Source organism: Linepithema humile, chromosome 2 (genome assembly GCF_040581485.1).
Source record: "Linepithema humile isolate Giens D197 chromosome 2, Lhum_UNIL_v1.0, whole genome shotgun sequence".
Lineage (NCBI taxonomy): Eukaryota > Metazoa > Arthropoda > Insecta > Hymenoptera > Formicidae > Linepithema > Linepithema humile.
The window spans coordinates 24,554,172-24,570,500 of record NC_090129.1 but is presented as its reverse complement, the minus strand read 5'-3'; the positions used below and the strand labels follow the sequence as shown (position 1 = coordinate 24,570,500).

Sequence of the window (16,329 nt, the reverse complement as noted above, 5' to 3'; positions counted from 1 at the left end):
TTCGATTGCACGCATCTATTCGCAACGATAGTGGCGGCTGCCGTCAAATCACGGTGCTTTATTTACATGCGGTGCAGTTATCGCGGTTACTTTATGCGCGCAACCGCGAGCAGTTAGTGCTCGCGGCCGAGAGCCGGCGTATTACCATAAATTTCCATCGGACCGTTCAGAAGCCAATTAGCGTAAGCCACACCGTGATGAAGATCGTGATACCGTGATTTTGCTTGAATAAACTAATTACCGCGTTGCATCGCTCCGCGACAATGGGATCGATGCGTTTGTGTCGCGTTAAAAGCAAAATTTTGACAGAATTAAACCGAATTCAAAGCCAAGTTCTGCATATTAATTCAATGAAACATGATATCTTTAGTATTAGAAAAGTATTGCTTCCACCATTAGAATTTAAATTTTCATCAGTTTTTGCATTTAAAATACTTTAAATTAGATTGTTTTATTTATTTTAGATTATTTGAAATAAATGAAATATCCAAATTAAGAAATAGTCATCATCTTTTCTTTACATCTGACAAACATACGTTTTTGTTTCAATGTTAACTTTTCCATGTTTATAGTAAGATTACTTTCACATGGAAATTCAACGTAAGTCCTTGTGGTTTTCTTTCTCGCGTTTACCTTTTTGTGCGTTCTGCAGATTTCTATCTTAGATCTAATAAGCCTAATAAGTGACGCTTGAATGATAATGAATAATAGTAAAAAACCACAGCTGTGTTTTCCCTGTTTTTACGTTTTCCTGGGAATCGTTTATCTACACACACGTGGTCTGTCGTGGACACGTCACGCGCGTTAAACAAGTGTCACGCACCGCCTCGAGCGAGGGGACGAGCGCGGGACGCCGCGAGATGATTTCTCTCTCGCGAGAGAGTCGAGAGAGAAGCGTCGAGAGAAACGACCGACGGCCAGACAGCACGGCGTCGTCGCACGCGAAGCCTTGGCGTAGCAACTCCTCCGAAGCCATATACGCGATGTAGACATTTAAACTATAATCTGGCCAACTCGCTAATCATTTTTAAAACGTCAGCATTTTGCAACCGAGTGCAGCTTACATAAATATTATGTATTGTTTTTTTACATATTAAAAACAGAGAACGTAATATTAAAAAATAATAATTTATTAATTACATAATCGCGTATAAATCGATTATATAAATAATGTCTCTGTCTTGAAAACTCGACTCGTGAGAAGTGCTGACAAACGTCAGTCGCTGTTATATTCTATCGCCTGAAAACAATTCGATCGGCCGCGTCGTTTTTGCTTGCTCAGCTTCGACCGTTTGCAACATCACGAAAACATCATTTCCTCGCTCTTATATTATATTATATTCCTACAACGTATATTATAAAACTTTTTAAATTTTTTTATCGTCTCGACCAATCATAGCAATGGGATGTGTTGTATGTAACATTAGTCTGTCTCGAGTATCTCTATTGTACCGGATATGCAGCCGCGTGTCATTTATACAAAGTGCACGCGTGCATCATCGGGAGAAACTTCTACGAGGCTCTCTTGGCGGAGAATTATCGCTGAAACGAACGCTGTCCTAATACCTCCCCGCGATTGGAATGATCGATCGGTCGACTGGGCGAGCTGGTTCTCGCAAACGAGGATTTACTCACCGTTAGGGCGCCCTTCTAGCGCTCGTTAGTTAATAATACCGGAAGTAAGGGACGACGGAGGTGACGATGGAGGTGGTCGGGATTAGTGAGGCGTGACAGGAGTATTATCGTACGACGTTCTCTCGCGAGGATTCATGAGAAATCGTTGTAAGAAAACGCCCCTGAACATCTGGTCTTCATCGTTTTAGATTTGTGTGGATCTATAATTTTACGCAAAAAAAGTGTAATTTGCACACATCTCGTATTATTAATCGAGTAAAAAAATAATGCGAGATTGATTTTGAGAATCAATATTAAAAATAAATATTTTGTATTATTTCTGTGCACTTGGACGTGTCGTTGTCGCTTACGATATTTATTTGTAATTTATTTTTGCAATTTTTGTGTTACTTTATTTCCTTAAACTCTCAAAATTGGACAAGCGTCTCACTAATGAATGGCGCATAAATATTTCTGTGGTTTCTGTTTGACTAGTGGTTCTTTTTTTTTTGGTGTTAAGCTAATTGAATTCTGTGATATACGTTCTGTACAATGACGGGTCATTCGTACTCGTTAAGCCGCTGCAAATCGAGTGTCACTGGTCGCGGCAGGCCGCAAGCTTCTATACGGCGGTAAGCCGCGGTGGTCTCATGGTCCCAAATTTAGAACCATCGTAGAGCGACGACCCACATTTTCGGACACACTCGTTCGCTCTGGGTGGTACGTGACAAAAATTCCCCTTGCATATCGACACTAAATTTAGATGTTAGCTTTTCCATTAATATAAAATAAACTCGAAGAAATTTGATATGACTTTTAATCGTTTTATCACTGATCGTCACAAATCTTCGAAAATCAAGACAAACCATTTTTTTTCTCAAGAATACATCTTGAAAAAAAATTCCTCGTATTGACATCAATCGTGAAAATGTTAGCTTCCGAATTAATAACAATTATAATAAAATGGATTTTTAAATATTTGTTTCTCTTTCAGAATAAATTTCTTTCGAATTTTGTCGAGAATAAAGTACTGTCAACGCTTTAGCGCTTTATGTATGCGGAGCTTCGCGTTGCATTTGGAGAAACTCCGGGATCGAGCGCGAACAAATTGTGCGCGCAAAAACTGGCCGCACTCCTTATGAGCACTGTCGATTCCGCGAGTTAAAATTCTCGATTCGAAAGTATGTTATCGTCGTACTCGCGAACAGGACAACGGCAAAAGAAATAGAGGAGACCGACATTCCGCGGACATTTTCATCGATCGCAGCGGCTGCAATCGCCGCTCGGAGCGTATCGTGGATTTCTTCATTGACAATCGTGATTCAATAACAAGCCCTCGCGAATCATACGGTTCACCACGCTAGTCGTTTCTTTGTGCGAGACATCAAATGCAGGCTGTGCGGTTAGCAACATATCAACTGGTCGTCATTGAATTTACAGTCACGACCTCTTTTTGCTCAACGTCGTCCAGCATCGCGATTTCCTTCTTTCGTGGCGCAACTGGTGATCACATTTTGTTCGTTTCTTCAGTACGCTAAATCATGTGGTTGATTTATTAAAGCTGCAAACATCAATATTAATGTAGATAGAAAAATTATGTTACAAAACCATCAATTTTGCATGAATTATACGTAAAGAAGTTCTATCAATTAGCATTTGTATATTTAATATTTATAGATTAGATAAACTTGATCAGTTTTTTGTATCTTATTGGTTACTTTTCCACATATTACTAATAAATTTATCACAATGTTTAACTTTGCAATTTATAATAATATTGTAGTACAACGATAACGAGTCACTGTTTTACGATCCGATCAGCTTTATGATCCGATTTTCGCTTTCACTACAGTCATAACTATAATTTAAATCAACACATTTACGGCGTATTAAATCTCCGTGTGTTTACCAATTGGAGGAGCTTTAGTTGGTCACACTCAAAGTGTGACACGACACGCGGGTAGCGTAATTAAATAGCTTCATTAAAATTGATGTTAATTTGGTGAAAGGGGCGATACTTTAATTTTGTGAAAGGGCGATATTTTAATTTTATGAGAGGAGCAGTGAATTCTCTCTTGACGCGACAGGCCACTTTTATCTGTTAAATACCAGGCATCGTGTCATAAATAAAATTAATACTGTTACGTGTTACGACGATTTTAATTGGCAACCGAACGCGATCGATTGCTCTCACAACATGAGCATTCACAAGTAGATAGTATTTAACTATGATTTGTGCACGTCTGTGCGTTGTAATTGCTTGTAAGACGGTAAAGGAACAGGTTGTTCATTAGATCCAAATCTGAGGCTTTATGGCACGTGTAATTATATTTTATGTAATACAAAATAACAATAATATACGTATCATAAATATATATTTACAATTTGACATATAACTGGCTTTTAAAACGTAAAATAATTATATATGAGTGGTCTAAAGCAGTTGCGATTTATGTAACCTAAAAAATGTTGCGCTTATTACACACGTTTTACAATGAGATATTAATCAGGTTGGAGGTAAATAGAACATTATATTTTAATGGCATATACTTGTTGGAAGTTGCGCTGGAAATCTCTTCGCTCTTACGCAACACAAGTTTCTTCGGATATATTCGCGCTTGTATCTCAGACATCCATCGCGCCGCAGACCCTCCGTGAAAAACAACGGACGAGGTTTGTTCAACCTGCTTAGACGGAAGTGACGTCGAGCGTACACTCGCGGGGCGACACGGCTCGTTAAGTGCCGCGCGGAAATAACTCACGTATGGGGGTATCGTCACGTCTCTCGTGGTAACGCGCCGGAACGGAAACGCAGATATACGTATACGAGCGAGCGAGCGTAAGTGCTGAGCGGGAGGACGGTAATCGCGCGCGAAACTTATGCGCGAAACCTTCGAGAGAGCCTTCGGTGCTGATGTCCAGCACGCGCGCGCGCGCGATGCATTACGAAAGGTGCGTCCTCCTGCGAGAGAGTACGCCAGGGAGTGTCTATCGCGTCGATCCTGCGCGACGTAAATGCATAGCCTTCGCAGCTGGCTCTCGCCCTTTCGTCGGCGCGATGTTCGTATAATACGTCGTAGCGATGATAGCGAAATATATCGAGGAGAACGTTGGAATATGAGAATGGAAATTAGAGAAATCGAAGTGTGATTCCAGCGATATCCTGCAATCTGCATTTATATTGTAGAATTTATACGGAATCGAGAATATAAATATAACGGCGTAACTCGTAAATTTCAACATTCTCGGATTGTATCTATAAAATAAATAACTAATCTTGAGAAATTGTAAGTAAAATACGCTTTGTATTTCTCATGTCAGTTCCGCCGGCATGACGCCAAGTATTTATCTATCGCGGTACACGCTTCGGCTTACCTCGACCCGGAAAATCATTATCAGCGTTCAGCGCATCCGAGAGCTTTTCGTTACGCTGTCATCCGTCTCTCGATCAATCTATCGCACATTGTCTTTCGTTGTGCCGTCGGAAGGACAGGAGAGAGAGAGAGAGAGAGAAAAACGACACGGTGACCCGCGCGCGACTTCCCATGGTATCTCGTTGAACCCCTATAAGATGACTAAGCCGAAATGGGCGCCTTTTCGTGCGCGCCGAAGACGGTTGGCTTTCTAACAATGGGACCGACATCGCTTCTCGTTACGAAACTTGACGCCTTTGTTGTTTCCACGTGGAGCACATACATCGACCGATACCGAGGGACCGTGTACGTGTGTGTGTGTGTGTGTGTGTATGCGCGACCTCACGTGATCCTCGCTACATGACAATGGACCTGGTTTCACCATACAACACCTCGTACGGTTTGCACGGTGGCACCAACTCACGCTTTTCATCCAAGAAGCGGAGATCACGTTTTGAATCTCTCGCTCACCGTTAGATTTTTCTCGGAGCCCCTCGAATGCACGAAATCCGGGAGAATTGTAACGATTTTCAAAGGCAAGTCGAGCGTCGCTTTAAAGTCGACTTAAATATATGCAATTCGTGCAATTCAAGTGAAAGCCACTTTTCTTTCCGAATATTAAAATAAAATTATATTACAAGATTCGTATTGTATAATAAATAGCATTATTTCGTTATACTTTTTGACGTTCTAATTATCTTCAGATAAATAATGCTTTAAATAATAACCGCAATAATTAAGTCATCGCTTATTTCTCGGTTGAAGTTATTTATAGGTTCGCCAACCTGTGCGACGCTACTATAAGCGTATCAGAAATGTACATTACTTCAGAAACGTTTTATTTTTATGCGCGCGAGGCCACCGGAAGGAATAATTAGCGGGACAGAAATAGTTTCGCAATTTCGTGTCTCACACCGGCGTGAACCTTGCTTCACGGGCCTCATCAAAGCCCCCGACGTTTGTCACCGAGGTCGTCGTCGTCGCCGCCGCCGCCAACGTCATCACCGGCCGATTTTATTTCCATTGCTTCGACGGGAAGAGTTTCGAAAGCCCATCTGCTTCGCAGCGTCGGGCCAACGCGCCGCGCGAAATGCACTCCGAAATCCCAAAAAATCTATTTTCCGCCGACGCGCCCACGCGTTACTTTTCGGCTGATATTTCGCGCGTGCAATGCCGCGTATTTTTATCCGCGTGGCCCACATCGGAGAGAGAATCCGCCTGTCATTATTATCGGTCTCTCGCGTAATCGAACGAGGAAGAAGCGCGGGAGACGCGAAAAGATGAAACCGCTCCGTTTCGTCTGCGACGAAGGCCGTAAAGGCCATTTCGAGCGCTAGCACTCAATACCGCGCCTCACTGCGCGAGATCGTGTTAGTAAATTATTTTTTACGACGTATATCGCGTAAACTTTGCCCTGGAAATGACGTGGTGTTTTCTATAAAACGCAGGATTTACCGCGACGATAAAAGCGCGCGATCGTTCCTCCGAAAGTCGGGTCTATGAACCTTCGCTTCAGTTTCTCAAGATGAATTAGGAACATACGATTTGGTCGTGCCAGTTAATCAAATCAGACATTAAGTGGAATAATAATATAAGCCGGTAATAGTCAGCCATAAATCTTCGGAGCTAGTAAAATTTAGAACACCCAAGAGACATCATTTGAGCACAATACTTAACTATTCTGATATATAATACAAATTCAAGACATTTATTTTTAAAATATTAATTAAATGGGCGAATGTGCTGCGCAATATATACTCGATATATAACTAATTGTTATTAATTTCTGAAAAAATTATATCTGTCTTCGCGCATAGAATATCCATCGCGTATTTCTTCGATAATATCCTGACTCTATTAAACACAATTAATTTAATTTATACAATTCTTTTTTACGATACGCATAATTAGTGGTGAAATAACGGTAAGTTTCGTTTGAAAGTCTCGAGTTTCTCAATCTGTCGGTTCTTCGGAAGTCCCTTCTTATTACACCAGCCGATGACCCTTTGCGGTTATCGAGCCAGTATAATTTCTTTTTCTCTTTACCACCGAAGGCAGCAGGAAATGCTTGACTTGTAACCTTAAGACCCCATCGGTGATTACGGATGGTAAAAGTGGCCGGCGCACGGAACACTTTCTACAATTAATTATAGTACACGGGCGCGATCCGCTGCCCTCCAACACACCGGCGTTCTTTAATTCGTCGCCACAAATTGATTATGAAGCGCCCCGTTTTCGTTCGTTAAAACATTCGAGGATCGTTAATCTCGCGTAACGCTTCTTTCTCTTTCTCGCGCGGACATCGTGTCGGGCAGCATGAATCACACATGCTTTCGAGACACTTTAACCCGCTGTAATTCCGCGGAGGAAGCGCCGAGACTTTTACGGATTACGAACGCCAACCGGCCAGTTTATTATCGTTACTTGCTCCGCGCTTGTGCCCGAATCGCACCTTGCACGCGACGGGATTATCCCCCATGCGAAATAAATCGGTTCGACTTACCAAAGCCGCGCGTGCGGAATTCCAAGTGGAGTTTCAATCGAAACTCGGTTCCCGGATCCGGAATGAATCCAGATTCGAATCGTGATTCAGACTGATGAGTCACTTTATGACATATCGCGTTTTTGCTTAGAAAATTGGGCCGCTTAGATAATCGTGACTAACCGTGGCCATTTATAGACAATTAAAAATGCACACATAATTATATGGTAATTACAAAAATTATTTGCATGTATAATAGTACGTCGTCTAAATATAAACGCTTCAACTATAATAAGGATGAATTAAATTCATTACGCTGTGAAATTAATTTGTTGCTTTCGATAAAGCACGATCTCACTGATTCAAATAATTTGTGATTTTTATTTTTTTATTATTTTCACTGTTATATTATTACTTATAGTATTGGTCATCGTAAGCATATCACGCATATGTATACATACTAAAGAGTTTCACAAAGACGTTATGCAATTATATGCGTTAAATTGTTGCGTTAGAATTAATTTTTAATTTTAAATCGTATTTATTTCTGCTTACAGGGTGGTGGTGGTGGTGGCGGCGGCGACGAGTCTGACGAGGATACGCAGTGCGCCCTGAGCGAGAACTGGACCTTCGAGAAGAAGACAAGACGCTGGTCCCGCATAGTCGACGTCTCGCAGGCGAACGTCGAACGACTGCAGGCGATTGCGGGACAGAACGCCGCGTCCGAGGAGGAGTCCGTCGATGACCGTCTGGAGGCCGAGGAAGCGGACGATACCATGCTGGAGAACTTGCGCTACGGCAGCTTACCGCCGGGCACCGTACCTGACGAGAACAATCCGCGATTCCGCAGATCCGGCTCGGAGAGGCTGCGCGACGGCGCGAAGGCCTTTTTGAGGCGCGTGGAGTCGTTGAAGTCGCGGCGACGGAAGCGCCAGAATCGCGACGGGGTGGTGATCAGCGGTCCCCAGGTGCTCGACGTGATGTCGATGCAGCAGAAGATGAAGGAGCTGAACTGCGTGGACGTGTCGCCCACGGGACCGGCGCCGGTGTCCTTCAACGACCTGCTGACGGTGTCGCAGCTTCAGGTTCCCGGCTCGCCGGTTACCCTGCCGGCTACGCCTTATCACCTGCCGCCGTCGCCGCTGGCGAATGCGCCTAGCCCCTTCGGCGACGATTCCTCCAGCTACTGCTCGGACGGCTCGCAGGGCGGCGGACCGACGCCGACGCCGACTCGCACGAAGATGAATCGCGCTCGTCGCTTCCTTCACCGCGGCAGAGAGGATCAGGGCGCGCTGAGCGACTCCGAGTGCCAGCCGACGAACTGGCGACATCGGTACTTCCGCGACGCCAACAGCAACCACGCGAAGGTGCTGGAGTATGTGAACGCGCATCCCCAGAGTCCTAAGGATTCTCCTAAGAACCCGCCGATCAGCACGCGCGGCGGCAGTTTGAATCTCGGCAAGGAGTCGCAGAGGTATCGCGACAAACTCGCTCAGGGCAAGGAGGAGAAGACGGGGGGGTCCATGAAGCGGGAAGATAAGATGCACAAGAGCTTCCGACACCGCGACGATTCCTATCGGGACGGCAAGCCCTTATCCAAAGAGGTGACGGTCTATCGAGATAAATCCAGATCCAGGAGCTCGGAACTGGCCGGCAGTCAAGAGAGCGGATCCACCGTGGCCAGCAGAGACTCTGATCAGGAGGAGGAGTCGCCTAGACACAAAGGCACCGTCGTCAGGTGGCACAGCTTCCAGAGAGGCTCGCTTTATCCCGAACCTTTGGACCCGCTGTGCCCCAGAGCGATGGCCTCCATGTCCTGCGGACAGCTCCTGGTTCTGAGGAAGCTGGCGTTGTTGAAGCTCACGGCGTGCATGGAGCGATATTGCCCGACCCATCGCACCGGCTGGAACTGGGAGCTTCCGAAATTTATCAGGAAGATCAAGACACCCGATTACAAAGACAAAACGGTCTTCGGAGTGCCGCTTTTGTTGTCCCTGCAGAGAACCGGCCAAGCATTGCCCAAGTGTATCCAGATCGCCCTGAGATGGCTGCGTGCCAACGCTCTCGACCAGGTGGGCATCTTTAGAAAGAGCGGCGTCAAGTCGAGGATACAAAAACTCAAGGTCATGACGGAGACTCAGGGCGACAACATCAACTTTGACGGACAGCAGGCGTACGATGTCGCCGATCTTGTCAAGCAGTACTTCAGAGAGCTGCCGGAGGCTCTGCTGACGAACAAGCTCTCGGAAACGTTTATCGCCATCTTTCAACGTGAGTTTTCCCATCTCCGCTGGTTTATTTTTCTTTTGCAGACTGTCGAGGAGGAGAAATGTCACTTTGCAATGTGCTCTTGCAGACGTACCGGTGGAATTGCGACCCGACGCTGTGCAGTGTGTGCTGCTTCTGCTCCCAGACGAGCATCGCGAGGCGCTGGAGACTCTGCTCGACTTCCTCAACCACGTTGCCAGCAACTCGCCCTACAACCAAATGACAGCGTCGAATCTGGCCGTGTGTCTCGCGCCGAGCCTGTTCCATTTCAACCACAGCAACACGAACGTGACCAACAGGTCGAGCAGCGTGTCGCCACGTAGGCGAAAGACCGTGGGCATTCCCGATCAGCGGGAATTGTCGGAAAACAAAGCCGCTCACGACTGTCTTCTCTATCTGGTCAAGATGCATCGTGAATTATTCATGGTGAGTGCCGAAGCGTCGTCATTCGTCGATCGCAATCGCTTTGTTCGATCCGCAGGCGCGGAGCTCGCTCGCTCGCTCGCACGAGTAGGAAGAAGGGCCCGGCTCATGCTTCTTCCGGTTCTTTCAGGTTTCATCAGACATGTTGACGCAGTGCCACTTTAACTACATGGAAGAGAGCATTCCAGTGGCGTTGGAGGAATTGGGTTCGGAATTGAAGCAGGATTGGAGGGGTTATCTATATGCTTGCACTACGGCATTGTTGAAGGAAGCGCGAGAAAAGTTAGTACATGTCGTCATTATGATTAATTTATTTGTGAAAATTTTAAAACCATTAAAACAGATCAATAAAATTCATTCATTAGACTGGAATCTTATATTATAAAAATTGGTAGATCTAGCAATTTTCAGAATTTACATTTTCTTCATTACAATGCATTGAAATCTTATATTTTAAACGAAGACATAGTCTACATTGTTAAAATATATATTTTATTCGCTAACATCTGCGTTGCTCTTTTAAGATTTTTACAGAACCATTTTCTGTTCAGTAATAGATAGATGTAAAACAAAAAATGAAGTAAATTAACGCTAAGTAACTTGTTTCAGCAGAAGTCGCGGTTGGGTCACAGTGAACAATCCTGCTGATAATAGTGTAGAAATGGCGTATAAAAAAGTAGGCGACGGTCACCCGCTTCGTCTCTGTCGAGTGTCAACGGAAGTCGAAGCTCCGCCGAACGAGCTGCTACATCGTGTGCTAAGAGAAAGGCATATCTGGGATCCGCAACTTTTGAAGTACAGATTGGTAAACAAGTTGGACACCAATGTGGAGGTCTTTCAATACGCCACGGGTAATATGAGCCCATTACCCGCCAGAGATTATTGCGTATTAAGGTAAGTCAATAAAATTATATTACTTATATATATAATAATTAATTTAAATTCAAATATAATACATGAAAAATTAATGATATTTTCAATAAAAAAAATTTGATATTAAAAACATTTAGGACAGTTTTCAACCAACATAATTAAATTTTATAGATCCTGGCGAAATGACCTTCCCAAAGGCGCTTGCGTCATTGTGGAAACATCCGTGCAACATCCAGACGCCCCTGTTATGCTCGGAGGGACTCGCGGCATCGTTCTGGCCTCTCGTTATCTTATCGAGCCGTGCGGCAGCGGCAAATCCCGCATTATGCATTTATCTAGAGTCGATACGAAGTAAGGAATGTTTCCCCCTCTAGCAATACGGTCATCTTTATTTAGAATTCTTGATATCTTGCTTAGGAATGTTTATCAATCTTATTTACATTTGGCTGAAATTAACTGTGCATTTTATTTACAATCAGCTGTGTTAATTATATGAAAATTTAAATAATATTTATTTATAACAAATTTGTTTTCAGGGGTCGCACACCTGAATGGTACAACAAGAGCTACGGACACATTACTGCTCTTCATCTGAGCAAAATCCGTAATTCTTTCAAGCACACTACCGACGGGCCCGAGAGCAAGGTTTGAGAGCAAGATACCGTGCAACAGTTGTTGCACGGCTCTGACTCCCCCTCCGTCTCGTTGCTTCAAGTTCCCGATGAGCAGTATGAACACAGGATCCTAAAGGATGTGCTACAGGTCCAGCCTACCATCGACGAGGAATAATTTCGATTAATCGATTAGTAACCAAAACCCACCGATGTTGTAGTTAACTTTGTTCAGCAACCGGTTCTGGATTCGAGATAAGCAAATCCCGCTTTTATCGTAGTGGTAGAAGAATCCTCCGTGTGACGTTTACTGTCCAAAGATCTTGCCGTCCGCTTGTCGTGAAAGTCGCGAGGATCAAAATGTAAAGAGAGAAAATAGATGATCACTCGACGATTTTAATAACGATGGCTTACGCACATCTCGGTAAATCGGCCATTTTGTGATTTAAAGAACGATCTGTTATTTTTGCAATTTTGATGTTATTGTTGTACGAGAGTTTATAAATTTTATCGACTTCCGATCGTAATCGAGCGCGATCTTTAGGATCATGTCTCGTTGCGTTTGTTGAGCTGATAGCATTTTAAGAGTTTAAAGAAGAGATCGAGAAATGGCCGATAACCATTTCCGGTTGCGAGATAAAAGATGAACGTCATTCGGTGTTTTCGACGACTATGTATATGTGTTTTGTGTGAGGATAGCGATTCTATGGATTTATTCTGTACTACATAATACGTTCGTATCTCCGGTAAAAGTAAGAAAGATACGCAAAAATATGATTGCAAACGATGATATGATAAAAGTCGATAACACTAATAAAATATAATTTATTAGATAAAAATTTCTGATTTTTATACGTTCATTATATTGATTTTTGTTAAAAAGTAACGGATTCTAATACAATAATTAAATTTTTTACTCTTTGTCTTTATATAGAAAAACTTTATTGTTCGATGGGATGTTAAATATTTTGTTGTAAAATTATAATTAACACATCTCAAAGTGCAAAAATAAATTTGAGGGACCGAGTTTTTACTACATAGAATCACTTTAAATTACAGAATACACCCACCCCGGTTGTAGTGATCGCGATTAGCTGTAAGTAAAGCCGCATTAAAGTTGATTCGGCATACGTGCTGAAATGCGCGCCGATCTGTATTGACGCAATGAAGATGTTGATTTAATGTTCCCGTCAGGCGCCTAAAGTATGACGAAGCCTAGATAGGGTACTGTCACACTCAAGATTCGCATTTCGTATGTTTCTTTTTCCGGACCAAATGCCAATTTTTCTAACGTAGCATATCATGTTTAAGATAGTTGACATTCGTTGTGGTTGGAGAATTTTTCTCTTCCATTAATGTGCCGCATGTAGACGGCAAGTCTGTAAATGTCGCGTATGCATATACACATATGTCTATTTATAAACGTGCTTTTATAAGCACGTGTTTGTTATATGTGAAAGAGATCATGTTTTAACGTCGGAGTTGCACGAGACACTGCTTCACCGTTTAAATTGTTGTGCGAAAAAACATGTTATGATGGTATAATTAAGTGAAAATAGTTCTTGGCTATAATTTTTCGAGAAATTCACTGTGGCTTTTTGTATCTAAAATACCAAATAGTTTTATTTTAACTTTTTTTTTAATCTGTAATCGATAAGATATTTAGAGCATTTTTATTTTAATTCTTGTAGTATGGACGGCTATTCAAAGAAAAAAAGTGCTCGCTATAACTACAGGGAGAAGAAAAAGATGTCTGGAAAGTGATTATTATAGCTGCGAAATGTATATGCGCAATCCTAATTAATTATTTGTCTGAAATGAACGATTCTGGATTTACAAATCTCAAATTTCAAGTAAAACTTTCAACTTATTACAACTTTTCTGGGTGAAAGTATTTAACAATTACGTTGATTTGAGTAGTTCCGATTTAAGACGAAATCAATGAGGCAACCATACGAATCTCGCCCGATCAATGTTTGAGAGTAACGTTTAATGACTAAAAATAGCCGAACTGCTACGATGACGCTATTGTTACAGTCGCGTATGCAACACACACACATACACTGAATTTATTCATAAATCGCACACATACGCCGGATTTTTGAAACGTTACATTTCGACGAAAAATTGACAATATGCTTTAAAATCGGATTTTCTGTGCTTTGCGTTTCGCAGTTGCCCGCGTTAGAACGTGTATAAATATGAATTATAAAGTATAGAAGAGCCTTGTATCTAACAATTATAGAATATTTATTTATTTTCAATTAATATTACGGACAGAATTGATATAAAAGCATTCTGCAAATATAAGTGAAGCAGTATCTTTGTGCAGCTCTGATTATTATCGTAGATCTATCGCCGAGGCTGCGATCGTCGCGGCCGCTCGAGCAATGCGAAAGGATTTTGAGTAAAGCATAAGTTTCCAAATCTCGTTGTTTCATCATGCGAGTTGCAGGCAAGTTCACTCAATGTAAGCAATTGTCATTGTTACTCGTGTCGATGTTAAAAAAAATAAGATAAAAAAAACATCTGTTTTCGCTATCTGTTTGAAATCGTCACGAGCCGACCAATTACGCTCGTGAATTTAGGACATGTGTTTAGGACGCTTAATCGTTCGGCATGTTTGTATGCAACAATTATCATAGGGACCATCTTATGAATGTAACAAATAATTGGACGGAGTGTTTTCATGCGGTTAAAATTAACAAACGTAAACTGAAAATGTTATATTTCATCTAAACTACTCAACGGAAACGCGACATGCATAATGATCAATCGAACTGTATACGATACATCGAAATTAAGTGATCAGAATGATGCATCCAATTAATTTGTTACCTGAAGTTCCGCTTTACACACTCTGCACAATTATTTTTATGTTCCTGGACTACCTTCATGCAGACCCCAAACAGGAAATGACCAGCGCATGATGCACCTCATAATCGAATCGAATTTTAAGTGTATTTTAACGTAATACTAGTCACTTACATTATAGCCGAGAGTTATGGATTATGATATAAGAATATCATAGATTTTTATTCTGCAACGTTGCGCCAAGAATATTTAAAAATATTAATTGCTACTATATATTATATATATATATATCAACGTTAAGTAATCATACGCAAATATATCATATTTTTGTGTCCAAAACGCCAGTAGAAGCGCGACCGCCGAATGAAGATGTTGTCGACGTTTCTTCATATTTGTAACAATATATGAACGTCTTTATTCTTGTAATCCGTGTTCCACTAGAATGTAAATATGTATATTACATATTAATGAGCAACACAGAGTTATATATACTCATTAAACTGTCTTTTTATTTTTATAATTCCACTCCCGTCCTCTCGTTTGCTTGCTTAATATTTAGTTAGCTTTATTTTATCAATCATTTATAAATTGTGCAAATTTTTCATTTCAATCTTTCTTACACAATGATATAAAGTGATTCACGCTAGTACTGTTTTTAAAACGCCTGATTTCGCGATTATTTTTCACTTGATAAAAATATACACGCACGCGAGCTTCCTCAAATGACGAGAGTTCGAAAGTCAGCAATTTAAAACGTGTTATAGATATTTTCACGTATGCGTAAATTATCTTTTATTTGAGAAAAATTCGAGAGCGACTTGGCGGTTTTCGAAAGACTCTTAGCGTAGAGCTCAGTTTCCGCTATTTGCATCCAAAATTAGTATTGATAGACCATTATCGTGATTAATTATTAGATATAAACATTGTTTCGACCATTATTGATAGCACCACGGATTTCGAATTTCCGTGCTCAATCGTGGGATTAATTAACCCGTGAGATGCATGAGTAGACAAGGATAAATTACTATGAAATTGAAGTATAGCAATAATAAATATATTTAATAATTGTTAATGCATGTACAAATACTCTTTTTCATTAAATAAATTATTTTGAATATAACATCAATTTTTTCTTTGCACATTTCAATACGCTATCGATTCGAAATCAATTGTGGTTTTAAAAAAGAGAATTGAATATGTGACTGGAAATATATATTGCCAAGACTGTAAGTATACAAAAATCTTAACATATTTTACATATCGTATTATCTTATCTATCATAATTAAACATTTTATAATCATCCGCTATAGAATTAAAGATATCTCTCATTTCTGCTATTTTAAATTACAATATAATTTTATTTAATGGTTGGAATTTACAATAAAAATAATTGCAAGACACAGCTCTTTTAACATTCTAAATTATATTTCTAGATATAGCTATTGAAAGTAGCTGTAGATTATGTTAAAGGCGTTTTTTGTAAACTTATCTCTTACACCTACGAATTGCACACAATTATGGTTGTTATGTTACGGTTTCTTGCTATCTCTCAACCACATTATCTCGACTGGTGAAGAAACAGTGGACTCTTTCATGGCTGTATTTAAGAGACAAAGGCACGTGGATATCCAAGAATATATTTAAGGCTGATCTATTTGATTATAAATATTGTTATTGATAGTGCGTTCTTATTTAATAAATTGCTGATTCCTTATTTTATTTTGTAATCAATTGATCAATAAATTCGCTATTTTTGGTTTTTAATTATGCATTTAATATTTCCAATTTCCTATGCTTTTATTATTGTTAGTGAAATCATTTAAATGTAAC

General features: G+C 41.1%; 1 protein-coding gene across 2 annotated transcripts in view; it reads left to right on the top strand.

Annotated features, from left to right (window-relative positions):
* LOC105667781 (stAR-related lipid transfer protein 13) overlaps positions 1-14,998 on the top strand; it is a 215,328-nt gene extending 200,330 nt beyond the window's left edge. For both annotated transcript variants that reach the window (XM_012359792.2, XM_012359791.2), the window contains 6 exons: positions 8,067-9,780; positions 9,866-10,203; positions 10,331-10,482; positions 10,813-11,094; positions 11,245-11,424; positions 11,610-14,998. In XM_012359792.2, coding sequence (XP_012215215.1) covers positions 8,067-9,780; positions 9,866-10,203; positions 10,331-10,482; positions 10,813-11,094; positions 11,245-11,424; positions 11,610-11,724 — 2,781 coding nt within the window. In that variant the 3' untranslated portion in view covers positions 11,725-14,998. The remainder of the gene's footprint in view (positions 1-8,066; positions 9,781-9,865; positions 10,204-10,330; positions 10,483-10,812; positions 11,095-11,244; positions 11,425-11,609) is intronic.
* The last annotated feature ends 1,331 nt before the right edge of the window (positions 14,999-16,329 follow it).